Raw genomic sequence first — 25,482 nt, forward strand, 5'->3', positions numbered from 1 at the left:
CATCATAAATTAGGGCTGGACAGTCACTGTTTCCAATATTCCTCCCCAAACCAGCGCCATTTATCACTCTCTTAGTAGACAACTGTTCTATACTTCAGAGACCTCAGCAAAACCACTTTAGATTGTCCTCACAGTAAATACCTTTATTTACAAACAGAAAAAAATAACAGCATTTACATACCTTCTTATGTTACATAATATACTTATGATTTTTCCTGTAATAAAAATACTTCAGTCTAGAGTGCTCAGGTCTAGGCTTATAGACGTCTGTAAAGTACTACTATAGTACAGGAGCGTTGTGCTTCACAGTAGGTCAGCGTTGTATAATGCAACACAGCTTAACTGTGTGGAGCAATGAGTACAGCTAAAAATAACTGAAATCCACGGTATACACTGATATGCTGCAACTGATAAAATGTTGTGGGTATGTTTACACTGTTGCCAGTATTATTGAATGTTAAAATGCAGTCATATCCTTTGACGGGCCGTGACGATAGAATGTACCAGAATCAGCAGGCGAAATGTACCCGCGTCACATTCGAACAAAAAAGTCTTAGAATGTCTAGTTTTAGCAGGAACTATTTTAGCTAGAGCTCCAGGCATCAGCCACAGCTACACAGGTCAACTTCCTTCCTGCAGTAGTATCTCTAGGAGGTTGTTTTCCTTATGTAATAAACATCACATTTACATACAAGGCAGACTGTACTGAAACAGCAACTCAATTATGAGCCGATAACTAGCAATCCTATGTTTTTGGAGTGTTGACTTCTACGCTACTTTCCTGCTAGAGGAACTACGGAAAGACACCATTGTCAGTCAGGTAATGCGTTATTAATGTATTTTGAAGCATAACATCAAAACAACCACCGACATGATCAATGTTTATGGCACATATCCCAAAAACACATTAACGTATGTATGCATCAAGTTGAAATATCAAGGACAGCAGATTAATACTATCAACGCAAACAAAGTCAATAAATTCATATAAAGACATTTTCACAGGGAGCACAATGGCTTTCATAAAAGTAGGAGCTACCACGTTCATATTTTACATACATCCATAAAACATGGTATCTAAGCAATGGATCCTCAGAGGGAATTATAGGGATGACCAATAGATATTTTAAGGAATCCCTGGGTTGTCATCAATATGAATCCTGTGCCCATTCCTTAAACAGAAGTGTTACAAAGAGTGAATGTATGTGCAGCAGTATGTGATGCTTGAAATGTAGCAAGTTAGTCAAAGGTACACAGGTGTGTATCTGTAGGCATGAGTGTGTGTGTGTTCTGTTGTTTGAACATGTGCTCTATGCTACAGAATCTGATTCCGGTTAGCAGCCTTTGAACCACTCTGATTTAGAGCAAACACTGGATAATGTCCCATATAAGACAACTGTTTTAGTCAGGGGAAGCTTTTCTGTATTTTCCCTCAGTTTCTTAAAATAAGTCCTCTGTCCATGATTCACATGGCAGTCTGAATGTAGTTGAGTCAATGTTTATAATAAAGTCTATCTAGTTGACAAGATATAGTTAAAGTTATCACCTAAGAGTTAAGGTATTACGTAAGTTTGGTTCTTGATGGTTTTGTTTGGGGCTTTGTCATTGGTCCAGATGTCCTGGGTTGGAGTTGAGGGTTCAGAGGTTAATAATCTCACTGCTGACGCTGGCTGAGTCATCCTGCCTGCTGACCTCCAGGTAGCTCTTCCCATCCTCCCTGCCTGCCCTCCCACTCTGTGTCTCAGAGTCTGGGGTGAGGAACGGCCTCGTGTCGTCTCCTCCCTCGTTCCCGAGATGTCCCGTGGAGGTTCTAGAGGGGCGCAGGGAAACGGGACAGGACACTGAGGAGGGGACACTGACCCCCGCATCCCCGGCCCAGCGATGCCCCTGGTGAGAGGGCGTGGGAGGAGCAGTGACCTGCCTGCTGGGAACACTGCTGAGCACACTGCCCCCCAGTGGCACGGAGAACTCTGTACGGGCTGAGCGGTCCTCGCTGCTGTCAGAGATCTGGGGGTCGCTGTTCCTGCGGAGCCAGGGCCCCCCCTGGCTGACAGCTGAGCCCGGTGAAGGAGTGGGTGAGGGGGCACACAGGGGCTGGAACAAGCTGCCTCCATGGAGGAGATGCTCACGGTGCAGGGCCTCATCGATGCTGCGGCCCAGGTCAATGGGGGAGGGGGGTCGCAGGTCAAAATCATACAGAGACACCCCTGACTCTTTCTCCTGCTCCAGGCTGCCGCTCTGAGAGTGCTGTAGTGGCCGGCCTAATGGCTGCAGCCGCAGCAGTGACCCTGTGGACCCGTCCGACATACCCCTTTCTGCAGACCTGCCCCTCTGGTTGCGGCCTCGGTTGCTGTCCTTGACACAGCGCGGCTGTGAGGGTGGAGCCTCACGGTTTCTGATCAGGCTCTTACTGATGTCTGCCCCTGAGCGTTCCTGCCCCGCCCAGTTATTAGGCAGCTCCCCTGCCCCTCCTCCTACTGATCCTCCCACTCCGTTACTTTCTGACTTCCCACAGGGCTTTCCTGTCAGGCTCTGGACTATCTTGGCCCAGCAGGTGTGTTTGTGTGTCGACCCAGAGGAATGTCCAGGGGAGGGGAGATCTCCTCCCGCCCTGCCCTCCCCTGCTCCCCCATCTCCTCTGTCTCGGGCCCCCCGGGGCCTCCAGAACACCCAGGATCCCAATAGGAGGAGAGAAAAGGCCCAGGCCAGCTCCAACAGTCGGGCCCAGAAGTGCACCAGCCACCAGCCCCAGCTGAAGCGCCTCCAGTCCCCCAACATCCCGTATAGCCACAGGGTGGAGTGGACATGGAGGCCACAGCACAGCGCCCCCAGGAGGGCACACGCTGCCAGCACACGACCCAGCACCAACCCTACCCCCCTACGCCCCGGCCAGGCTTTAACTGCCCTCCCCTCCTCTAGGACAGGTGGCTGGGCAGTGGGATGGCGGAGACGGGGGAAGACGTAGCACAGGTAGCCCAGACAGAGAGCCAGGCCCCAGCAGAGAGACAGGGACTGCAGGGTGACAGGCACGGCTGGGGACAGGGCTGGGGAGAGTAGGTCAGCAGCCAGAAGCAGAGTGCACTGTAACACAGCCAATACAGCTACCAGAGGAGGGCGCTCCAGAGCAGAGGGCAACAGACTCACTCCTGTCCCCTTCATGGCCAGCAGAGCCAGGGCAGCCTGCGCCCACACCAGTAATGGTAGAGGGAGGTTATAGAGAGCAGTCACCGCAGGCCGGGGAAGAATCTTCCTTGTTCCGTAGGGGTCAATCATGAACAGGGCTGCTCTTGCTGCGCCCACCAGGAGGAGGAGGGCATTAGCCAGGGTCAGGGCACCGCGGTGAGGGCAGTGCATGCTGGGGGATAGGGCCAGGCCCAGGGCGGCTCCAGCCAGGAGGAGCAGGAAGAGGCCAGCCGAGCCGTAGACATGGAGCTCCCAGGCGAAGGACAGCGTCCTGCTCAGGTCATCCCACAGCAGAGAGGTGCCGTTGGGGGAGGGGAAGGAGCTGGGAGAGGGGGAGGGAGCGGAGGATGGGGGGAGGCGAGGGCGTCCCACGGGGATGGAGTGGTTCCTCTGTGCTAGGCGGCTGTCATTTTTGGGGACGTACCGCCCTCTGACAATGTGTAGAGTAGGAGTGATGAGGAGAGGGGTCGTCCCTGGAGGCAGAGAGAGAAATTATGTTAATGAATCATATTGAACTTTCCCAAAACATCTGACTGGAATGATTGACAATAATAATAAATAAAAAAATTCTTTAACAGAGCAGAACCTAGCTATAACAAGTGGACACATACAATTTCCTAATTTCCTATGAGAAGTGTATTGAAAGCGCAGCAGGTTCTCTTCCACAAGGCAGCAAATAACCCAAAGGGAGTTGATTATTATGACCTATTCTCATATCAGGCCAAAGGACAACTCCACCGTTTTTTTCTCTCCAATGAGGGCAAAAATCAAATAGGGCAATTGTGAAATAGTTTACCCCTCTCAACCTCACACAAGTCTCACCTACATTCCAAATAGTAAAGTATGTCTCTCTCTCGTTATCACCCCCTCTGCTCCTCCTCTTCACCTGATAGAGTGTGTGGCAGGTAGATAGTATGTCGATATACACTTCATATACAAAGTATGTGAACACCCCTTCAACTGAGTGGATTCGGCTATTTCAGCCACACTTGTTGCTGACAGGTGTATAAAATAAATCGAGCACACAGCGATGCAATCTCCGGCGATCTCCATAGACAAACATTGGCAGTAGAATGACCTTACTGAAGAGCTCAGTGACTTTCAACATGGCAAAGTCATAGGATGCCACCTTTCCAACAAGTCAGTTCATCAAATTTCTGCCCTGCTAAACTTTAAATTGTGTTATTGTGAAGTGGAAATGGCTAGGAGCAACAACGGCTCAGCCGCAAAGTCGTAGGCCACACAAGCTCAGAGAACGAGCGCTTAAGGGCATAGAGCTTAAAAATCCTCTGTCCTGGGTTGCAACACTCACTACCGAGTTCCAAACTGCCTCTGGAAGCAAGTTCAGCACAATAACTGTTAGTCAGGAGCTTCATGGCCGAGCAGCCGCACACAAGCCTAAGATCATCATTCGCAATGCCAAGCGTCGGCTGGAGTAGTGTAAACCTCGCCGTCATTGGACTCTGGGGCAGTGGAAACGCGTTCTCTGGAGCGATGAATCACACTTAACCATCTGGCAGTCCAACAGACAAATCTGGGTTTAGTGGATGCCCCAATGTACAGTACCGACTGTAAAGTTTGGTGGAGGAGGAATAATGTTCTGGGGCTGTTTTTCATGGTTTGGGCTAGACCCCTTTGTTCTAGTGAAGGGAAATCTTAACGCTACAGCATATAATGACATTCTAGACAATTCTGTGTTTCCAACTTTGTGACAACAGTTTGGGAAGGCCCTTTCCTGTTTCACAATGACAATGCTTCCTGTGCACAAAGCAAGGTCCATACAGAAATGGTTTGTCGAAATCGGTGTGGAAGAACTTGACTGGCCTGCGCAGAGCCCTGACTTCAACCCCATTGAACACCTTTGGTATAAATTTGAATGCCAACTGCGTCCCCGTAGCAATGTTCCAACATCTAGTGAAAAGCCTTCCCAGAATAGTCGAGGCTGTTACAGCAGCAAAGGTGGGACCAACTCCATATTAATGCTCATGATTTTGGAATAAGATGTTCTAAGAGCAGGTGCCCACATACTTTTGGTCATGTAGTGTATGTGTGTGGAGGGTAGATAGTAGGTGTTTGTTGACAGTCGTCAGCTCTTACATAAGGCACCTCCCAGCAGGGCCCAGCATGGGGCCTACCGACTTAACCTGGATACAGAGTGTCTTCTCCTCTCTACAGGTAGAGTCTGGAGCACAGATTAGATAACACGCATCAAAGTGGTGCGCGCATCACACACACTCGCATGTCAGACGCACGCACGCACACCGCACAATTAATTGGAGGTATCTTGAGGTAAAGACATACACACACCACACAAACTCAGAGAGACATTAAGCTGGTAAGGAGGGCTGAATCATCAGCCATTTATATAATGTATTTTAATTGGAGCTTACTGCTCACTACTAGATGATGTAATTGATGAGAACATCTCTTTACATAATATAAAAAACATATAGTACATTGATATATCTGTAGAAAACTGCATGAAGCACATGACACATACTGAGACCATCAAAGACCTGTCACGTGGAATAAATCAGTTATCTACATATGACTGTTCCCCCTCCCTTCTCTGTCAATCTCACTCTCTCTTACACACACACACACACACACACACACACACACACACACACACACACAACACACTTTCTGCATTTCAACGCAAAACAATCAAATGAACAAAGATCCCAGCGCGCTCCACCTTAAAGGCAACAACACTCCAATCACAATCCCATTCATCACCTCCAACAGCCAGAGCTTTAGCACTAAGATAACACTGAGAGGGTGAACTACTATAACATAACACAACTTATACTGCCCAAACTGGAAATGTATTAGGTTTGGTTAAACATTAATCCAAGACAATTTGTAAACGTACATTCTCTCTGTCTCCCCCAACCCTCTTTAAAGACAAGCACACACGCACGCAACCACGCACGCACGCACACACGCACGCACACACACCTGGAGAAAGAAATTAATGGTGATCAATGGTGGAACAGAATCATCTGAAGTAAAAGTTTGACAGAGAACACTCAGAGCTCTTTGAGCTCCTAACTCACCCTGAAGAACACACTATAAACCTGACACACCGACTGACTGATGGCTGACTCCAAAATGTGTTACATGTCCTGGCTCTATCTCTATCTCTCTCTCTCTTTTTCTCCCTCTTTCTCTCTTTCTTTCTCTCTCTCTCCAAAGCACTCTCTCTTTTTCTCTCTCTACTCTTTCTCTCACTCTCTTTCAATTCAATTTCAATTTTCAATTTAAAAGCTTTATTGGCACGGGAAACATATGTTAACATTGCCAAATATAGAGTCTCTCTCTCTCTTGTCTATCAAACACAATATTTGCCTCAAACGTACATACGCTAACTCTCACACCTACTCAGGAAAAAGCACACACACAAATGGTCACACATACGCAAACATACACTCACACACCCTCTCACATGTGTGTAATTTCCTTCTCCAAACTACACTCCCTAAGCAGCAGGACTCAGACACGTCCCAGATGTGCTGATCACATTTCACAGCTGGAGGCACTTGGACCACCCCACCCTGTAACACACAAACCCAAGTGTTGCACACACACACACACACACGTGTTCTGACACACTAACGAGATCAACACACTTGCCAATACACACAAAATCATTCAGTTTCAGTACACTCCTGGCAGACCAAATGGAGGGTTGTTTAAACGTGGCTCAAATGTTTGTCCTGATGGTATCTAAGAGACTGACTCCCGATGGTATCTAAGAGACCGACTCCCGATGGTATCTAAGTGACCGACTCCAGATGGTATCTAAGTGACCGACTCCAGATGGTATCTAAGTGACCGACTCCTGATGGTATCTAAGTGACCGACTCCAGATGGTATCTAAGTGACCGACTCCAGATGGTATCTAAGTGACCGACTCCTGATGGTATCTAAGTGACCGACTCCTGATGGTATCTAAGTGACCGACTCCTGATGGTATCCAAGTGACCGACTCCTGATGGTATCTAAGTGACCGACTCCAGATGGTATCTAAGTGACCGACTCCAGATGGTATCTAAGTGACCGACTCCTGATGGTATCTAAGTGACCGACTCCTGATGGTATCTAAGTGACCGACTCCTGATGGTATCTAAGTGACCGACTCCTGATGGTATCTAAGAGACCGACTCCCGATGGTATCTAAGTGACCGACTCCTGATGGTATCTAAGAGACCGACTCCTGATGGTATCTAAGAGACCGACTCCCGATGGTATCTAAGAGACCGACTCCTGATGGTATCTAACTGACCGATTCATATACCCCATGTGACGCTTTTCCTTCTCTGTCTGCTTTCCCTCTCTCCCACTTCTCTCCTTCCCCCATCACTCTCTCCATCCATCTGGTTTACATTATTCACCCTGTGTACTTTCTCTGCCCCACCTCTCCTCCTGCCTCACTTTCTCTTTCACTCACTACCTCCTTACTCTTCTCTGTCCTCCCTATTGCCTTCTATCGTTCAAACTCTCAGCGTCACTCTTTCATCTCTTTCTTGTTTTCTTCTTTCCTCTACTCTACATTGTTTCCATCCTCTTCTCTCTGTCCATCTCTCCCTTTCTCTACCCCTGTGCATATTTTCTTGCCTGAGTCTACCCTGCACACCTTCTCCTCCACTTTCCATCCTGCCCTCTCTCGCCCACTCTGTCTCTGCCTCTTTCCTCCTTTGAGCCTGTTCCAGGGACTTCCAGGAAAAACTCCAGCTGCATAAATAATTCCACTTTAAATCCTCACAGGAAAAGGAAAGTTAGGCGCAGTCACAGCTGCCATTGTTTTCCACCCAGGAAACTACAACACCCCAAAGCCTCCTCTCTCTACCTGTCGTGGTCGACTGTTTGGTGGTACTTGTTGTAGTTCTTTCTGGTTCAGTTGCCTTTTTCGGTTGATTGGTTGTGCTTGAGGAAGTACTTCTGGGTTCTGCTTTTGTTGCCGTCTTATTGGTTGTAGTTGTGGTGGTCACTCCTAGTGTTGTGGTTCCTTGAGGCGTCACAGAATTTGGCTGTTGATTGGTGGAGCCAGGGGTGATGGGTCTGGGTAACGGTGATGTCACAGTGGGGGTCTGTCCTGCTATTGGTCTGTCTGTTGGCGTAGTGGCATTATCTGTCATATTACCTGAAGAAAGAGTCAAAAGATATGAAGCAGCCTTTCTGCTGACAACAACACTAATGTCACTCAAATACTACTTAAGAGTTATAACAACATGATAAAGAACTCAGTGGTTATAGCATAGTACTCAAGCTCCAGTTGTGGATGAAGGCATATTACTCCACCACTCATAGGTTGAAACATATTCCTCATAAACATCATATTAGTTACCCTTTAGTTACTCACCTGTAACTACTCCTCCAATGAAGGTTGGCTGTGTCACCACAGGTACGGCTGTCACTCTGTCAGGTGACTGTGTGGAGAGGATCCTATTGGCTGTTGTCAGCCCAGAGAGGCGGGGTTGCACAGTGAGGCTGACCGTCGGGGTAATCTGAGCTTCGGCCATCTTGGACACCAGACCTCTGCTGAACTCTGTCTGAGTCTGTGGTCGGAACTGTGGCATCTCATCTAGTGTAGTCAACGCAACCAGTGACTCCTCCTTCACAATCACTGTAGGGACAAGTTCACTTCCTGATCCAGTTGCCGGCCAGTCATCCAAATCCTCCGGTATGATTGGTCCATCAGAAGTCCTGCCCCTTGATGTTAATCGTTCATCACCTGAGGATTTGGTGGGTGGGAGAGCCGTTGGTCCCTTTGCAGATGAAACTCCACTTGGCTCTGCGGTTACCATAGTACCTGTCCAAGCCTCAACAGAAGTAGACTGGCTTTGGGTTGATCCACTGTTGAGTTTCTGAGAGGGGGAAAGGGGTTGACTTTGGTCTGTAGTTCTAGTGCCCATTTCCTCCCCAACCTGCCCCAGGTCAGAGCCCACCTGCCCCCCACCTGCTCTCTCTGTGGGCCAATCTCTGTTGTTGACTCTGACTGGCACATCGCTCTGGCCTCTGGGACGAGAGGAGGGAATGCTGGGTTTGAGGGATGTACTGATGACAGGGTCTGGAAGAGAGGAGGATGAGGAGGAGGAGGAGCTAACAATCACCTGGCTGGTAGAGGGATGGAGAGAGGAGAGGAGGAAGGTGAGGGTGAGGAGGAGGGATGCAGTGGTCATGGTCTGGCTGTTGAGGGTGATGATTTATACGGGCCGTCTGTTTGTCCGTCTGTCACACCATCCTCTTACTGAGCTCTGTAGACACAGAGAGAACAGAGAGATATGGATGAGGTTCACTCAGTGAATATTTAAGCAATAATTCCTGAGAACCTGGGAATTATCTTGTGCCCACTCCCGACAAGGGTTGTTCTGAGGCCCGAGGCGAAGCCAAGGGCCGGCACACAGCCCTTGGAGGGAGTTGTCACAAGATAATTAATGGGTTTGAAAGCATTATTTCTTTTATAAAATGGTTGCCAACATATTTATACAAATATTAATGACATTTTTTTATAACAAATATTATTATGAGTGCATTTGTTTTTTTATTCTGAAGTTGCTATCCAAGCAGGCTGTTTGTTAGTTATTTTCTCATGTTTTGACCCAGTTGTTAATTCTAATAATTCTATTCATTTGACGTTGCTATGCTAAACAAATCAATGGCATGTAGCTAGCTAGCAGAGATTCAATGATGGTGAGAGACAAGAACCTCAATAAATAACGATTTAATAAATATCCAATAGGCCTACATAGGCAACACCTATAACGGTTGGCGAGCCTGAGCTAACCAAGCTAGTTGGTGATGGTAATAGTGACGTTTCCATTGATGGCACACAAGTGGAAGAACTGTCCATGGTCCTGGCGCTGGTTGGTGACAGTCAGTGCTTGCCTCTTCGTTGGCGGAGAATCGGACATCCCACTCCCATCTTTGCCAGCTAAAATGGCACTCTAGAGCAGGGGTCACCAACCTTTTTGAAACTGAGAGCTACTTCATGGGTACTGAGTCATACGAAGGGCTACCAGTTTGATGCGCTCTTCTGAAATAACAAATTTGCTCAGTTTGCCTTTAGTTATACGTTATTAATAATGATTAATGATACTCATCTATGTGAAGACACTGATCACGTTAATAATTTCTCACAATAATTATCAACAATGACAATAAGGTGGGAAACAGATATCAATATTCAGCACTTTAATCTCAGTAATTGTTAAATTTTCAGATGATCACTTACATCACTACATTTAATAGGAAAAATGTCCCATTTTCACTAGGCACTGACAAACACTTTTAACAAATCATGAACTATATTGCACTATGTTTCAAAAAGTTATCAATTATGTAATGTTAGAAAAATCAACTTATTTTTAAATAAATCTTGTCACATTTTGAACTAATGACCAAATCTGCTGCATTTTTTAACACACTTAAATTGAACACAATTCTTCAATATTTTAATTCAACTTCGCCATGGCACTGCCATGTTGCCACTGACAACATCTGGTATCTGTTTCTTTGTTAGTGGGAAGACTGGCATTGCATGCTGTTCACCAGTGTATTGTAATCTGGTGTGTAACTTGACACTGCAATTGTGAGTGAGTCTTTCAGATGTGCATCAGTGAGGCGTGTTCTGTCTTTGTTCTTTATGAAGTTCATGACCCCGGATGCACCTCACACGAGAAAAACAAAATTACCCCAAAACAAACATAAATCCCCTAAACTAAAGGGAGGGAAGGGAGGGTGGCTGCCGTCAACGACGGCACCTGTGCTACACCCCCCCTCCCCAACCCACCTATACTGGAGGTGGCTCAGGTTCTGGTCTACAGCCACCCAGACTGTAGGCATACTCGCTTGGTTCCGGACCGTAGGCAGACTCACTCGGTTCCGAGCTGTAGACAGACTCACACAGTTCGGAGTTATAGTCAGACTCGCTCAGTTCTGAGTTATAAGCAGACTCACTCGGTTCCGGACCGCAGGCAGACTCACTCGGTTCCGGATCGCAGGCAGACTCACTCAGTTCCGGACTGCAGGCAGACTCACTCGGTTCCGGACTGCAGGCAGACTCACTCGGTTCCGGATCACAGGCAGACTCACTCGGTTCCGGACTGCAAGCAGACTCACTCGGTTCCGGACTGCAGGCAGACTCACTCGGTTCCGGACTGCATGCAGACTCACTCGGTTCCGGACCGCATGCAGACTCACTCGGTTCCGGACCGCAGGCAGACTCACTCGGTTCCGGACCGCAGGCAGACTCACTCGGTTCCGGACCGCAGGCAGACTCACTCGGTTCCGGACTGCAGGCAGACTCACTCGGTTCCGGACTGTAGACCCATTCACCCCTCTCCGAACTGTGGGCCGTCTCCCTCGGTTCTGCACAGTGGGCCGTCTCCCTTGGTTCCGAACTGTAGGCCGTCTCACTCGGTTCCGGGCTTAACACTCTTACCGGATACTCATGACGGGGTACTGTTGTCGGATACTCTGGACGGGGCACTGTTGCCGAATACTCTGGACGGGGTACTGTCGTCGGAAACTCTGGACGGGGCACTGTTGCCGGACACTCTGGACAGGGCACTGTTTCCGGACACTCGAGGCTGGGCTGACGCACTGGAAGCCTGATGCGTGGTACTGGTACTGGAAGTGCCAGTTTGGGGACACACACCTCAGGGCTAGTGCGGGGAGCAGGAACGGGCTGAGTTGGACTGGGATTACGCACTGGAAGCCTGATGCGTGGTGCTGGAAGTGCCAGTTTGGGGACACGCACCTCACGCACCTCAGGGCCAGTGCGGGGAGCAGGAACGGGCTGAGTCGAACTGGGCTGACGCACTGGAAGCCTGATGCGTGGTGCTGGTACTGGAGGTATCGGGCCGTGGAGGCGCACTGGCGGTCTCGATCGCACCTCCTGCACAACTTGAAGCAACATCTCAAGACATCAGTCAGGAAGTTAAAGCTTGGTCGCAAATGGGTCTTCCAAGTGGACAATGACCCCAAGCATACTTCCAAAGTTGTGGCAAAATGGCTTATGGACAACAAAGTCAAGGTATTCGAGTGTCCATCACAAAGCCCTGACCTCAATCCTGAAAAAAGAACTGAAAAAATGTGTGCGAGCAAGGAGGCCTACAAACCTGAATCAGTTACACCAGCTCTGTCAGGAGGAATGTGCCAAAATTCACCCAACTTTTTCACCAAAAAGCTTGTGGAAGGCAACCCGAAATGTTTGACCCAAGTTAAACAATTTAAAGGCAATGCTACCAAATACTATTTGAGTGTATGTAAACTTATAACCCACTGGGAATGTGATGAAAGAAATAAAAGCTGAAATAAATCATTCTCTCTACTATTATTCTGACATTTCACATTCGTAAAATAAAGTGGTGATCCTAACTGACCTAAGACGGGGAATTTTTACTAGGATTAAATGTCAGGAATTGTGAAAAACTGAGTTTAAATGTATTTGGCTAAGGTGTATGTAAACTTCCGACTTCAACTGAATGTAAACATTATTAAAGTAACCAGTGTTCCATTATTAAAGTGACCAGTGTTCCATGTCTATGTACATAGGGCAGCAGCCTCTAAGATGCAGGGATGAGTAGACGGCTAATGACTACGTTCAGGGCCTGGTAACATACACATCACTGTCTTAGGAATAAAATGTCACTTCTGCAGAGCACACATAATTACCTCTGCATATATCATATACACATTAACTTGGTAGAGCTCTCAGAGAAAAACACATGCAACCACATAAGCAGCATACACGCATGTACATATTATGCAACGCAAAGCTAGAGGGGTCAATACAGCATCAGAGGTATAGGGATATGTTTGTATCTCTCTGGTGTACTTGGGTTCATAGATATGGTCTTTGTGTGAATATCTCTCTTTCTTTATTGAGGAGTTTTTGTATAGCATGTGTGTGTGTGTGTGTGTGTGTGTGTGTGTGTGTGTGTGTGTATGTGTGTATGTTTGTATGCCTATGTAGAGGGGTGTTTATAGCTGTTCTGCTGTGCTGACTCAGAGGGCATGTCACTGAATTCTCCCAGAGGTCCAAGCGGCACGACAGCAGTACGCACACAGAGGGGTGTGGTGTGGTGTATAGTTACAGTGAGTCATTGACCCACACGTACGTGCACACACACACTCACATGCAAATGCACACACCCACACACACAGACCGGACTTTGGCCCACACCTTAAGCTGCATAATGCAGAAAGCCTGCAGAATGATCAGAGCAAAGGAGCACAGATGGTTTCACTCCTCCAAGGCAGATGAGCACTATCTCTCTATCTGTATTTTTCTCTTTCTCATTGGTTCCTTCTTTCTCTCCCAGCCTCTTTCTACAGTTTCTCTATACCTGTCACGGTTGTCGTATGGATTGGACCAAAACGCAGCGGGAATATGTATACTCATCTTCTTTTTATTTTGAAGAAGGAGAAACAACTAAATACGTATACAAAAAAAGAACAAAACAAAACAGTCCTGTCAGGTGCAACAAACACTAAACAAGGAACAACTACCCACAAATCCCATAGAAAAAAACACCCCTCTTAAATAGGACCTTCAATTAGAAGCAACTAGGAACAGCTGCTTCCAATTGAAGGTCAACCCAACAAACACCACATGGAAATAGACATACTAGAACATAGCCCAACAAACCCTGAAACACTAAACAAACACCCCTCTCAAAACAGAACATAGCCCAACAAACCCCGAAACACTCTAAACAAACACACCCTGTCACGTCCTGACCAAACTACAATAACAAATAACCCCTTATACAGGTCAGGACGTAACAATACCTATATTACTAACACCATCCTCTGTTCAACTGAACCACCTGGACAAGAGGAATTCCTACGTGAGAGTGATGTTCATTGACTATAGCTCAGCGATCAACACCATAGTGCCCTCCAAGCTCATCACTAAGCTCAGGACCCAAGGGACTGAACAACTCCCTCTGCAACTGGATCCTGGACTTCCTGTTGGGCCACCCCCCAGGTGGTGAGAATTGGCAACAACACATCCACCACACTGACCCTCAACACAGGGGCCCCTCAGGGGTGCATGCTTAGTCCCCTCCTGTACTCCCTGTTCACCCACGACTGCATGATTCCAACACCATCATTAAGTTTGCGGACAACAAACGGTGGTTGGCTTGATCACCACTGACAATGAGACAGCCTATAGGGAGGAGGTCAGTGACCTGGCAGTGTGGTGCCAGGACAACAACCTCTCCCTCAATGTCAGCAAGACAAAGGAGCTGATCGTGGACTACAGGAAACGGAGGGCCGAGCACGCACCAATCCACATCGACTCATCTGTAGTGGAGCTGGTCGAGAGCTTCAAGTTCCTCGGTGTCCACATCACTAAGGAATTTTCATGGTCCACACACACACCAACACAGTTGTAAAGAAGGCACGACAACGCCTCTTCCCCCTCAGGAGGCTGAAAAGATTCACTATGAGCCCTCAAATCCTCAACAAGTTCTACAGCTGCAACATTGAGAGCATCTTGAGGAATGCAGTGTTTCGTTTTCGCCTGACAAAATGGCACCGATCTCATCCAAAAAGTTGACTCAAGTTTGCCAAAAAGCACCTGGAAGCACCTGATGATCATCAAGACTCTTGGAAGAATGTTCTATGGACAGATGTCAAAAATATGACTTTGTGGACGACAAGGGTCCCATTATGTCAGGCAAAAACCAAACACTGCATTCCACAATAAGAACCTTATACCAACGGTCAAGCATGGTGGTGGTAGTGTGATGGTTTGGGGATACTTTGCTGCCTCAGGACCTGGACGACTTGCCTTAATAGAAGGAACCATGAATTCTGCTCTGTATCAGAGAATTCAACAGGAGATTGTCAGGCCATCCGTCGGTGAGCTGAAGCTGAAGTGTAGCAGGGTCATGAAACAAGACAATGATCCAAAACACACAATCAAGTCTACATGAAAATGGTTAAAAAGTAAAACATTTGAAGTTTTGGAATGGCCTAGTCAAAGTCCAGACCTAATCCCAATTGAGATGTTGTGGCAGGACTTTAAACGAGCAGTTCATGCTTGAAAATCCATAAATGTCGCTGAGTTAAAGCAGAGAGAGTGGGCCAAAATTCCTCCACAGTGATGTGAGAGACCAATCAACAACTACAGGAAGCGTTTGGCTGCAGTCATTGCAGCTAAAGGTGGCACAACCAGTTATTGAGTGTAAGGGGGGATTACTTTTCACACAGGGGAATTGGGTGTTGCATAACTTTGTTAATTAAATAAATAAAATAAGCATTCATTTATTTTGTTATTTGTAAACTCAGGTTCCCTTTATCTAATATCAGGTTCTGGTTTAAGATCTGATAACATTCAGTATCACAAATATGCAAAAAAAGAGAAAATCAGAAAGGGGGCAAATGCTTTTTCACAGCACTGTATAATATCAATATCTATCTCAATTACCTCGTACCCCTGCACATCAAAATATCAAATCAACTCGGTACTGGCACCCCGTGTATATAGCCAAGTTATCGTTACTCATTGTGTATTTATTCCTGGTGTATTTATTCCTTTTGTATTTATTCCTGGTGTTATAATTGATGTATTATTTCTCTTATTTTCTCTGTGCATTCACTCCAGGTCTGAATTAACAGCAGTAACATTGGCTGAAGGTGATGCAGTAGAAGACAGTGAACAGTACATGATCACACAATCCTATTAATCATAGTAAAACAGCCGTCAGTCTGTCTAATCCTCATACAGTCATCATGTCTGTCTGTCTTAACCAGGTGTGGGCTATTGAGTCAGAGGATGAGGTAGTGACTGAGGGGGATGATGTTCATAAGACCAGGGGTGAGCTGCTCTGGTACCAAGGGCCTCTGGGTGTGGAACACAGCACCGACACACCTGATCAAACTAATGGATGGGTTTAAGCAGGTGTATTAAATTAGAGCTGGGCTGAAACAAAAGCCTGCACACCCTGCTGCTCTCCTGGACCAGAATAGCTCACCCCACAGGTCTTATCAAAAACACCCCCCATCCTTCATTCTGGCATCCACTAACTCAAAATCCCCTCCCCTACCTACACAACCAGTTACTGTAACTCACAGACTAGGGAGAAACTACCCAAGGCACAGATCTAGGAGCAGCTTACCCTCACCAAATCCTAACATTAACCCTTAGAGTAGAAAACACATGTAGAAGAACAAACATATGTGCGCTAATCCTGACATGTGTGTGTTATGCTCATGAACAACACATGTGTGAAGTGGTTAAGGGAGTGACATACGTGAGTAAGTATGTGTAAGGACACTGTGTGTGTATGTGTGTGTGTGTGTGTGTGTGTGTGTGTGTGTGTGTGTGTGTGTGTGTGTGTCTACCATCATGGGAGAGTGAGCATATGTGAGAAAATCTATGGGTACATGTGAGGAATTTAAATCTTAAAAGGGGCAATCTGCAGTTCAAACAATAACAAAGACACCCCGCCACTGTTTCAGTAAACAGCTGAGGGATAGGGCTGGAGAAATGTAACCACTCTCAAATTCAAAGACAGAACTATCTGCTCCCGAGTGGCGCAGCAGTCTAAGGCACTGCATCTCAGTGCTAGAGGCATCACTACAGACTTTGGTTCGATTCCAGGCAGTATCACAACCGGCCATAGGGCGGTGCACAATTGGCCCAGCGTCATCCGGGTTAGGGTTTGGCTGGGGTAGGCTGTCATTGTAAATAATAATTTGTTCTTAACTGATTTGCCTAGTTAAATAAAGGTTACATTTGTTTTAATAAAAACATTTAAATGCAAGGACTAATCATTCATGATTTCAAAATTATAATTTTGACCATATGGTATTTGTTTACAATTACATTATTTAACAAAGAGTAAAACAAGTTCATATTTGGGGTTCTGATGGGGTATGACAGTTGAACTAAGCTCATGAAGCATTTATAAGTTATATTCTACAAGAATATGTCACGTGTGCTGCCACTCCGGCCTCTAGGTCGCCAGGCTACTGATTGTTGCGCACACCTGTCACAATCTTCACGCGCACCAGCGCCTCATGACACTCACCTGGACTCCATCACCTCCTTGATTACCTGCTTTATTTATGTCACTCCCTTTGGTTCCTTCCCCAGGTGTTATTGTTTCTGTTTCAGTTTCATGTCTGTGCGTTGCTCGTGTTTTCTTGATTTATATTATGTTTCATTCATTTATTAAATTATTTACTCCCTGAACTTGCTTCCCAACTCTCAGCGCACATGTTATAAAATCAATGGCTATATATCATGAACTTAAAAGTCACAAAACACATGTAGCAATCACAGATTGTCCCTGTAACTGAGATCTCGCTAATAGCATGTGATGCTCAAATACTCCCATATAGGTGTTAAACAATGCTGAGAAAAGAGACTAAGAAAGACAGAGAAATTGATGGATTTAGGGTAGGATAGTGAGAGAGAAGCACAGAGAAAGAGAGGAACAGAGAGAGAGAAAGAGAGGAACAGAGAGAGAGAAAGAGAGGAACAGAGAGAGAGAAAGAGAGGAACAGAGAGAGAGAAAGAGAGGAACAGAGAGAGAGAAAGACAGCGTAAGTAAGAGGTATACGTCTCCATCTCCACCTCGTCACAGTAGTTTTGCTGTTTATTTTCTTTCTCCCACTCAACCATCTCTTTCTCCCAGACTCCAGCCTTCTGTTGGCCAATCCACCTCCGATGAATCACTCTGTTTTACCCCCCCCCCCTTCACCCCCTTCCCTCGTTCTGGTGGTGTTATTTCAACATGGTTGTATTGTACTCTTGTGGGAGGAGATATAGGGCAGTGAAGATAGAGAGATAAACAGAAGAAGAAAATGAGAGAGGGAGGAGGGTTGGGAGAGATGCATGGAAAAAGGTGATGGATAGCTATATAACGAAGCAGACAGTGGAAGGTACAGAGAGGGGGAGTGGAAAGTATGGAGAAAGAAAGGAAAATAAACGAGAGCGAGGGAGAGGGTGAGGTGAGCATATAACGAAGCAGAGAATGTGGGCGGCAGAGAGACACGGTTTCAGGGGAAACTGACTCAGTGATGCTGGTATGTCTTGACCATAGCAAATGAGTCTGTGTGTATGTGATTGAGTGAAAAATAAAGTAACAGAGACAGGAGGGGATAGAGAAACTCTGAAGGGGCTAGAAGTGTGTACAATCTCTAAAGTTGTGATGAGGTGTGTGTCAAGATGTCACTCTGGGCAGCCTGGAACACAGTGGAACTGAGCCATCTCACCTTATCACAGGGTAAAACTAGCAACCTGGCAGTTGACTTTAAACAAACTGACAGTTGAAAAATGGGCCTACAAAAAAACATTGCCCCTCGATGGTAGTCTTACTACTGCAATCACAGTTCATCCAGTGTGAGTGTGTGTGCGTAGGCGGTGGTCCTGATTTAAGACACTCTGAGGGCCCTTAGCCAAACGGGATTCATAGAGAGGAGAAACACCCTGCTGCTTTATCTGAATCACTGTCAACATTAATCTCTCTCTCCCTCTCTCTCTCTCTCTCTCGCTCACACACACACAATACTACAGCATCTGTGAGTGTCTTGTGTCTTTCTGTGAATATCTGTACAGGGCAAATGGGTGCAGGGAGGAGGAGGGTATTTATATCCTGAGATCTGCCCCTTGAGGCAGAAGAATACTAAGTGCGGGCAATGGAATGGAGGAAGGGGTATGCCGTCACTCTCACAATAACGCCTTTATCCATCTACAGGAAGGCCTGAGGACAATATAATATTGTAGAACAACATGCAACAAGCTGAGGATTGCCATACATACAGATATATATTGCATGACACCACTACTACTACTACTACAAGTAAAGTTACACTTCTCTCTGTTTGTAACACTTCTTTTGCCGTAACTAGACTGCTAATGATAATACTATTGATTCTACTAATATCAGGTGCAAAAAAATGAAACAGGTGCAAAGCAAACCCTTATTTCCAAAAAAGAATGGCTTCCAAAAACCACAGGCAAATATCAGGAACTGTAAAGTTAATTCCTTAAGCTCAAACTAAACTGAACCTAAACCAAGCCGCATAAACATAGCAAGCCAAAATACCTCTACAATTCTGAAAGAAATCTCTGTTCCAGATTCAACTGAAATGACCACATTTCATAGCCACTTTTGACCCACACATTGCCCAGACTGACATACATGCGCACACACACACACACTCACACAAACAAACTCTTTCTCTATATTTCTTGCACACACACACACATTTTTGCCAGATTCCAGAGAGTCTGAGCATCTTAATTTGAGTGAATATTTCCAGAAACAGACACTATCCTGTTTGTGGACAGAGGGATCGCTGAATTCTCCCCAGCAAGCACCAGTCTGAACGGTGACATACTGGCCTTCATGCATGTGTGTCTGCGTGTGTGCGTGTGAGCGTGTGTGTGTGTCTGAGAGTGAGTGAGTGAGTGAGTGAGTGAGTGAGTGAGTGAGTGAGTGAGTGAGTGAATGGGAGTGACTGTGGGGTCTCGAATGTCAAGGTGGCCCTCTAATAAACAGGATTAAAGAGTCAGACTGAATTACGTTAGAACTTTAGAACGGGAAGACCGACAGTGGAGAATGACAGAAAAATAAAGTTCAATCTGAAGAACGAGAGAGTGGGAAACAGAGGGGCAGAGAGAGAAGAGAGGTAAGAGAGAAATAATGATCAACGGACTGATAGCATACATGCGGAGACAAAGGGAGAGAGAGTGAGAATAATAGGGGAGGTTTATAGCTCAGAAACAGATAGAGAAAGAGAGACAGAAATAGAGCACTCTAGAGAGATATGCCATGGAGGGACACTGAGCGGTTCCAAAGTCCAACAGAACAGTTAAAGCGGCAGTGCAGTCAAAAACTAGATTTTTCCTATGTTTTATATGTAATTCCACAATATGAGGTTGGAAGAATACTGTGAAATTGTGAAAATTATGATAATGCACATTTAGTGTAAGATTTGTTTTAAAAGACTGCTTGAAATTTCAGCTTGTTTGGCTCAGTGGGGTTTTTGGATTTAGGTTAATAGACCAATAACAAAGAGTTTGCCCTCCTCTCTTCCAATAACAGCTAGTTTTCAGGTTACACATCTCTCCCATTAGGCTCCTCCAATTAGACCCCTTTCTCAGACCACTCCCAGACAGTCCTAGCAAAATTCTTGCTTGATAAATTGCATTTAGTTATTTTTTACCATTTTAATTGAAACAATCACCGTAATGTACTTTATTGTTACCCAGAAATTATTTGATATTGAGATAAAAATTGCTGCAGTGGACCTTTAAAGTATTACTGCATTACCCTCAGCTTAAGGTACCTATGTATGGCCTACATGTCACGTCCTGACCATAGAGTGCTCTTATTTTCTATGATAGAGTAGGTCAGGGTGTGACTGAGGGGTTTAAGTAGTTTATTTTTTCTATGTTGTGTTCTAGTTTCTTTTTTTTTATGTTGGGTTTTTGTATGATTCCCAATTAGAGGCAGCTGGTCAGCATTGTCTCTAATTGGGGATCATATTTAAGTAGTTGTTTTTCCTACCTGTGTTTGTGGGAGATTATTTTTGAGTTAGTGCATGTTGCACCTGTGTTGTCACAGTTTGTGTTTTGTTTATTGTTTGTCTTGCAAAGTTTCACATTCAAATAAAAGATGTGGAACGATACTCACGCTGCGCCTTGGTCCGTTCCTACACACAGGCGTGACACTATAAGAGTGCCGTGTAGGTGAGAGGACGGGTGTGTGTGTGTTTGTGGTATGTATGTGTGGGGTAAAGGAGGTAAGAGGTGGTCGATATGATCCTTAAGATTCCACCATCTTGCAGGAATGTAAACAAACCGCTCACTATCAAACCAGATCATCCCTCCTCCTCCGACGACACACACACATACACACTCATTTATTCCCAACAACTCTGATTACCTGTAGCGCACTATCTCTGTCTCAATACCTTGATGAGAAAACATATAGTTATAAATACATTAAGCGTTTAAAGGATCCAATGATAAGCACAACATGCAGTATTTGTGATAACTGTCATGATAAGTTATCTCCAAAATGAGTTCATAAATACCTGGTGAAAGGAACTCCATTAAACCTATAGACACACCATCATGAACCCTCTATTCAGCCATGCACTAAAGGTCGTTGACTCTGACCCTCTGTCCGGGGCTATAACCCTGTCCAATGTGACTTGGACCACACAGAAGGGTCACATGACAAAGCCTTAAAGACGTGTCCATTGGTCCACTGGGTTGGGCTTGTTATTGTGGCTCCAGAACCAATCATCTGACTCCTGCCTTCATGTTTTGACCTCTGGATGAGGTGGACAGCCAACTACATCGGAGGCAGATATCTTCTCTGATGTTCTGCCTCTTCTGAGACAGGCCACAGTTCAAAGGCCAAGATTGACTCTGAAAGGGAGGTATTTTAACTACAGTTTGACACCCACTCACGCATGAACACACGTACGGACACACAAAGGTCAAATACGGGTTGCCTTTGTAACACTAAAGAGCGGAGCATACAGAGGATCATGGAACCCCAAAAACACATTTGTGAATACCAACACTATCGTTCAGATTGGAATACAGACAGAGCAGAGACACACACAGAAAACACACCCTGATTGGCAGACTCTTAACTGATGATAAGAGCTGAGAGTAGTGGAATACTGAGGAGGCTGCCCATCCAAAGTACTCTTATATTCGCCATCCGGCACAGCCAGAAGAGGACTGGCCACCCCTCAGAGCCTGGTTCCTCTCTAGGTTTCTTCTTAGATTCCTGTCTCTCTAAGGAGTTTTTCCTAGCCACTGTGCTTCTACATCTGCATTGCTTGCTCTTTGGAGTTTTAGGCTGGGTTTCTATATAAGCACTTGGTGACAACTGCTGATGTAAAAAGGGCTTTCTAAATACATTTGATTGATTGATGAGTCATCCATATGGATCACTTTCCCTGTAGAATGTTACACTATCCACAGCATAAAGTCAGATCACAAGTTCCGTGATCTACACACTTTTCAGTCTTCTGTCAGTTTTTTGTTCTAGGTTTTGTTCTCTGTTCTGTCTGCTCTGTGTTCTGTTTGCTCTGTGTTCTGTCTGTGCTCTGTGTTCTGTCTGCTCTGTGTTTTGTCTGTGCTCTGTGTTCTGTCTGTGCTCTGTGTTCTGTCTGTGCTCTGTGTTCTGTCTGTGCTCTGTGTTCTGTCTGCTCTGTGTTCTGTCTGTGCTCTGTGTTCTGTCTGTTCTGTGTTCTGTGTTCTGTCTGTGCTCTGTGTTCTGTCTGTGCTCTGTGTTGTGTCTGTGCTCTGTGTTCTGTCTGCTCTGTGTTCTGTCTGTGCTCTGTGTTGTGTCTGTGCTCTGTGTTCTGTCTGCTCTGTGTTGTGTCTGTGCTCTGTGTTCTGTCTGCTCTGTGTTCTGTCTGTGCTCTGTGTTCTGTCTGTGGTGTGTCATAGTGCTTGGTCAGTAGGTTTTGGGGTTGGTTGTGAGTGATGTTTTCTGTCGGGTAGCCTTTTTGTTCTTGAAGGTTTTGTCAGTCAGATATGGACAATTCAACAGTAACAGTTGTATGGTTTGTTTACATTTTCAATCATTAGTTTTTGTTTGACATCAATTTTAAAGTCTCAGCATCATTCTTTTACTGTGGAATTGCCCATATGTGAACTATCTGTCCTGCTGTTGATGGGTGATCTGTCTGCCCTGTGCACTTTACTATCTGGAGAGGATGTCCCTCCCACTATCCTGCCAGCTTCACACCCCACTCTGGCATAACATATGACAGAACTATAAACTCTTAAGTTTGCTTTGATATCCCATACCTTCAAGGTGGTCTGGAGTGTATGGTCTACACGTGTCCCTTCTAAAAGCCTCCTTCTCTAAGATAATACTAGGTATCAAAGCAGGCAGTAAATCCTCCAGGAGCAAAATGCTGTTCTTGGGGTTGACATTCTGTTATTCTAGTCGGTGGATCGACGTGTTTTTGTTTCTCTTTGCAATCCAAGTGGTCTGGCAGGGCTCTGTGTTCAATCCAGTAGCTCTTTGGAGCAGTTTGCCGCCCGTTACGATCCAGATTCGCAGTGGCACGCCCCCCTCTCTCCCTCCCTCCTTCTCTCCCGCCCTCCTTCTCTCCCTCCCTCAGCTGGATTCAACTGCGACTGTCGTTGAAGTCCTGATGAGAAACAGGTGAATCTAGATTCTCCAACGGCCCCATACACCAACCCTCTGCCTCGGGCCTTGGTTGGGCAACCCTCGTAAACACACTCACAAACACACAATACGCGTACCAGTTTGAGGACAGACCTCAGGCGCACTTTCAAATGAGCAGGCTAAACACACAGAAGCACTAATGGGGTTTGTTGTGTGCACATCAACGAGTTGCTTGCTCTTTCAACGAACCCTAAACCATTTGAATAATCGTAGTCCACGTCCAGAATCGAGATCTCAATAATCCCCTCATTGCGTGTGTCCAAACTGAACCCGTCTCCTCTTTCCGATTGTAAATTGGGGACCTGGGTATGTCATGTAACTAAACATGAGTAGGTCGTCGTGAGGAGAATAGTCTGGTGTTGTAGCCTATCTGGTATCATCGCATCATTGGGAAGAGAGGCTCGTCTTTCCTACCCGTTCTTTCCATACGACAGGCTACAGAATAAACGATGCTGCCAATTTTCGCAACTGGTTTAGAATTTCCGCAGCAGCCTGTGTCCCCAACCTGCTCTTTGCCTCTCACAGATTACCAACAATATAAAAACGACTGCATGCAGCAGCCACATAAATATTTAAAATTCGACTTTATTCATTCATATTGACAGGATATGGAATACATAGCGCACCATAGGCCAAAATGTATAATACATTTATAATAAAAACGCTATATGAATATGATATATTTAAGCGCACAGGCCACATATGGATCATTCATAACCTGCAGGCCTATCGCATCGTCTTCGTTCATACAGTTTTAATGTAGGCTATACCCATACTCGCCTTTCTTCATTCAAAACCTACCTGCGCTCATATGTCCTGTCCTCAGATATGACGTCGTCTGCATCCGATTATGACTCGGTCATATAGCAGCGGGCACCGATGCGTATCCACAGCCTCCGGTCTCGCGCTTCCACCTCTGGTGAAACTATAGGCTAAAATACGGAAAGTCAGTCTTCTGTAGATTTTGACTTGGACTACCTCAGCCAGTTCTCTCTACGATAAACCAAACCAGCAGGAGCAAGCACGGAAACTCACGCCCCTTTAAAATTGCTCCATCTCTCTCTCTCCCTTCCCCTCCCTCTCTCTCTCTGGCTCACATGCGGATCAACATGATTACCTCCAACCGCCCGAAGCGGTTACTATTACACAACTGATCTGCTCAAGCACGGAGACCCCGGGCCCACCAACAAATTAGCCGACATTTAGATTCCAGCCTTACATGATGGGATGAATACGGACGTTTTTATTTTCCACTCATAGTCAGAATATTGATTTTCACTCTCTCCCCCCTTCTTGCGCGCTCTCTCTCTCGAAGAAGAAATTATAAAATGTCAGGTCTTTCTTTGGCTATGTTTCAACCTTTTTTTAAATTATTATTCATAATTACATTCAGTTTTTACGTATTTTATGCTATCAGCATCTGGTAATGCGACTGTAAGACTGCATGCTGAGGGTGATAATTGACAAGGTGTGATAAAATAGTTCTGAAGCCAGCTATTTAACCTCTAGGATTGTCCGATTCTGACCATCAGTTCAGAGAGGTTGTTGCAGTAGTTATGAGCTGCTGCTGCCACCCCAGTGGTTAGGAAGTCATAAAACATCATGTGAAAGCTGGCTTGACACCTAACTGTTCCAGCTACAAGGAGAAAGGCGTGTTTGTATATGAAGAGAACCCCAACCTGAGGTCATGTCTAACTTCCAACTGAGGCAGGTTGGAGAATGGTGCAGGCCAGGGGAGACAAAGGGGTTGGAACAAACTGCGTTCTCATGGTGAAACTCTACCCTCCTCCTCCCCTCTCTTTCAGTCATGGAGGGAAAGAGGCAGACAGGGCCATTGGTATTTCCCTGCACCAAGCTCTGCACCCTGGCTCCATGCCACCCTATCATACACCCCCCCCCCCCTCCCTCAAACCTTCCAAGGATGGGTGTGTCCAGGTGATTCAGGAAGAGCCTAGGGACTGCTTAAAGGAGCAGGGGAGTTACAGATGACACACACACACACAGAAACACACTTGTAGTCATACACCTGTCCTTGTACAGTGTTTATCTAAGCTGTCCATGGACTCTGTGTCAACAGTGTTCTATTCAGTGCAGGGGA

At 45.9% G+C, this 25,482-nt stretch overlaps 1 protein-coding gene across 1 annotated transcript; it reads right to left on the minus strand.

Moving 5' to 3' along the window:
* Positions 1-120: 120 nt before the first annotated feature.
* LOC115168437 (proline-rich transmembrane protein 3) lies at positions 121-24,434 on the minus strand. Its single transcript, XM_029723718.1, has 4 exons — positions 24,186-24,434; positions 8,549-9,443; positions 8,036-8,329; positions 121-3,656 (listed from the first exon to the last, which is right to left on the minus strand). The coding sequence occupies exons 2-4, from the start codon at positions 9,366-9,368 to the stop codon at positions 1,639-1,641; spliced, it is 3,132 nt and encodes a 1,043-aa protein (XP_029579578.1). The 5' UTR covers positions 9,369-9,443; positions 24,186-24,434; the 3' UTR covers positions 121-1,638.
* Between the last annotated feature and the right edge of the window lie 1,048 nt (positions 24,435-25,482).

The sequence above is a fragment of the Salmo trutta genome, chromosome 30 (assembly GCF_901001165.1).
Source record: "Salmo trutta chromosome 30, fSalTru1.1, whole genome shotgun sequence".
NCBI lineage: Eukaryota > Metazoa > Chordata > Actinopteri > Salmoniformes > Salmonidae > Salmo > Salmo trutta.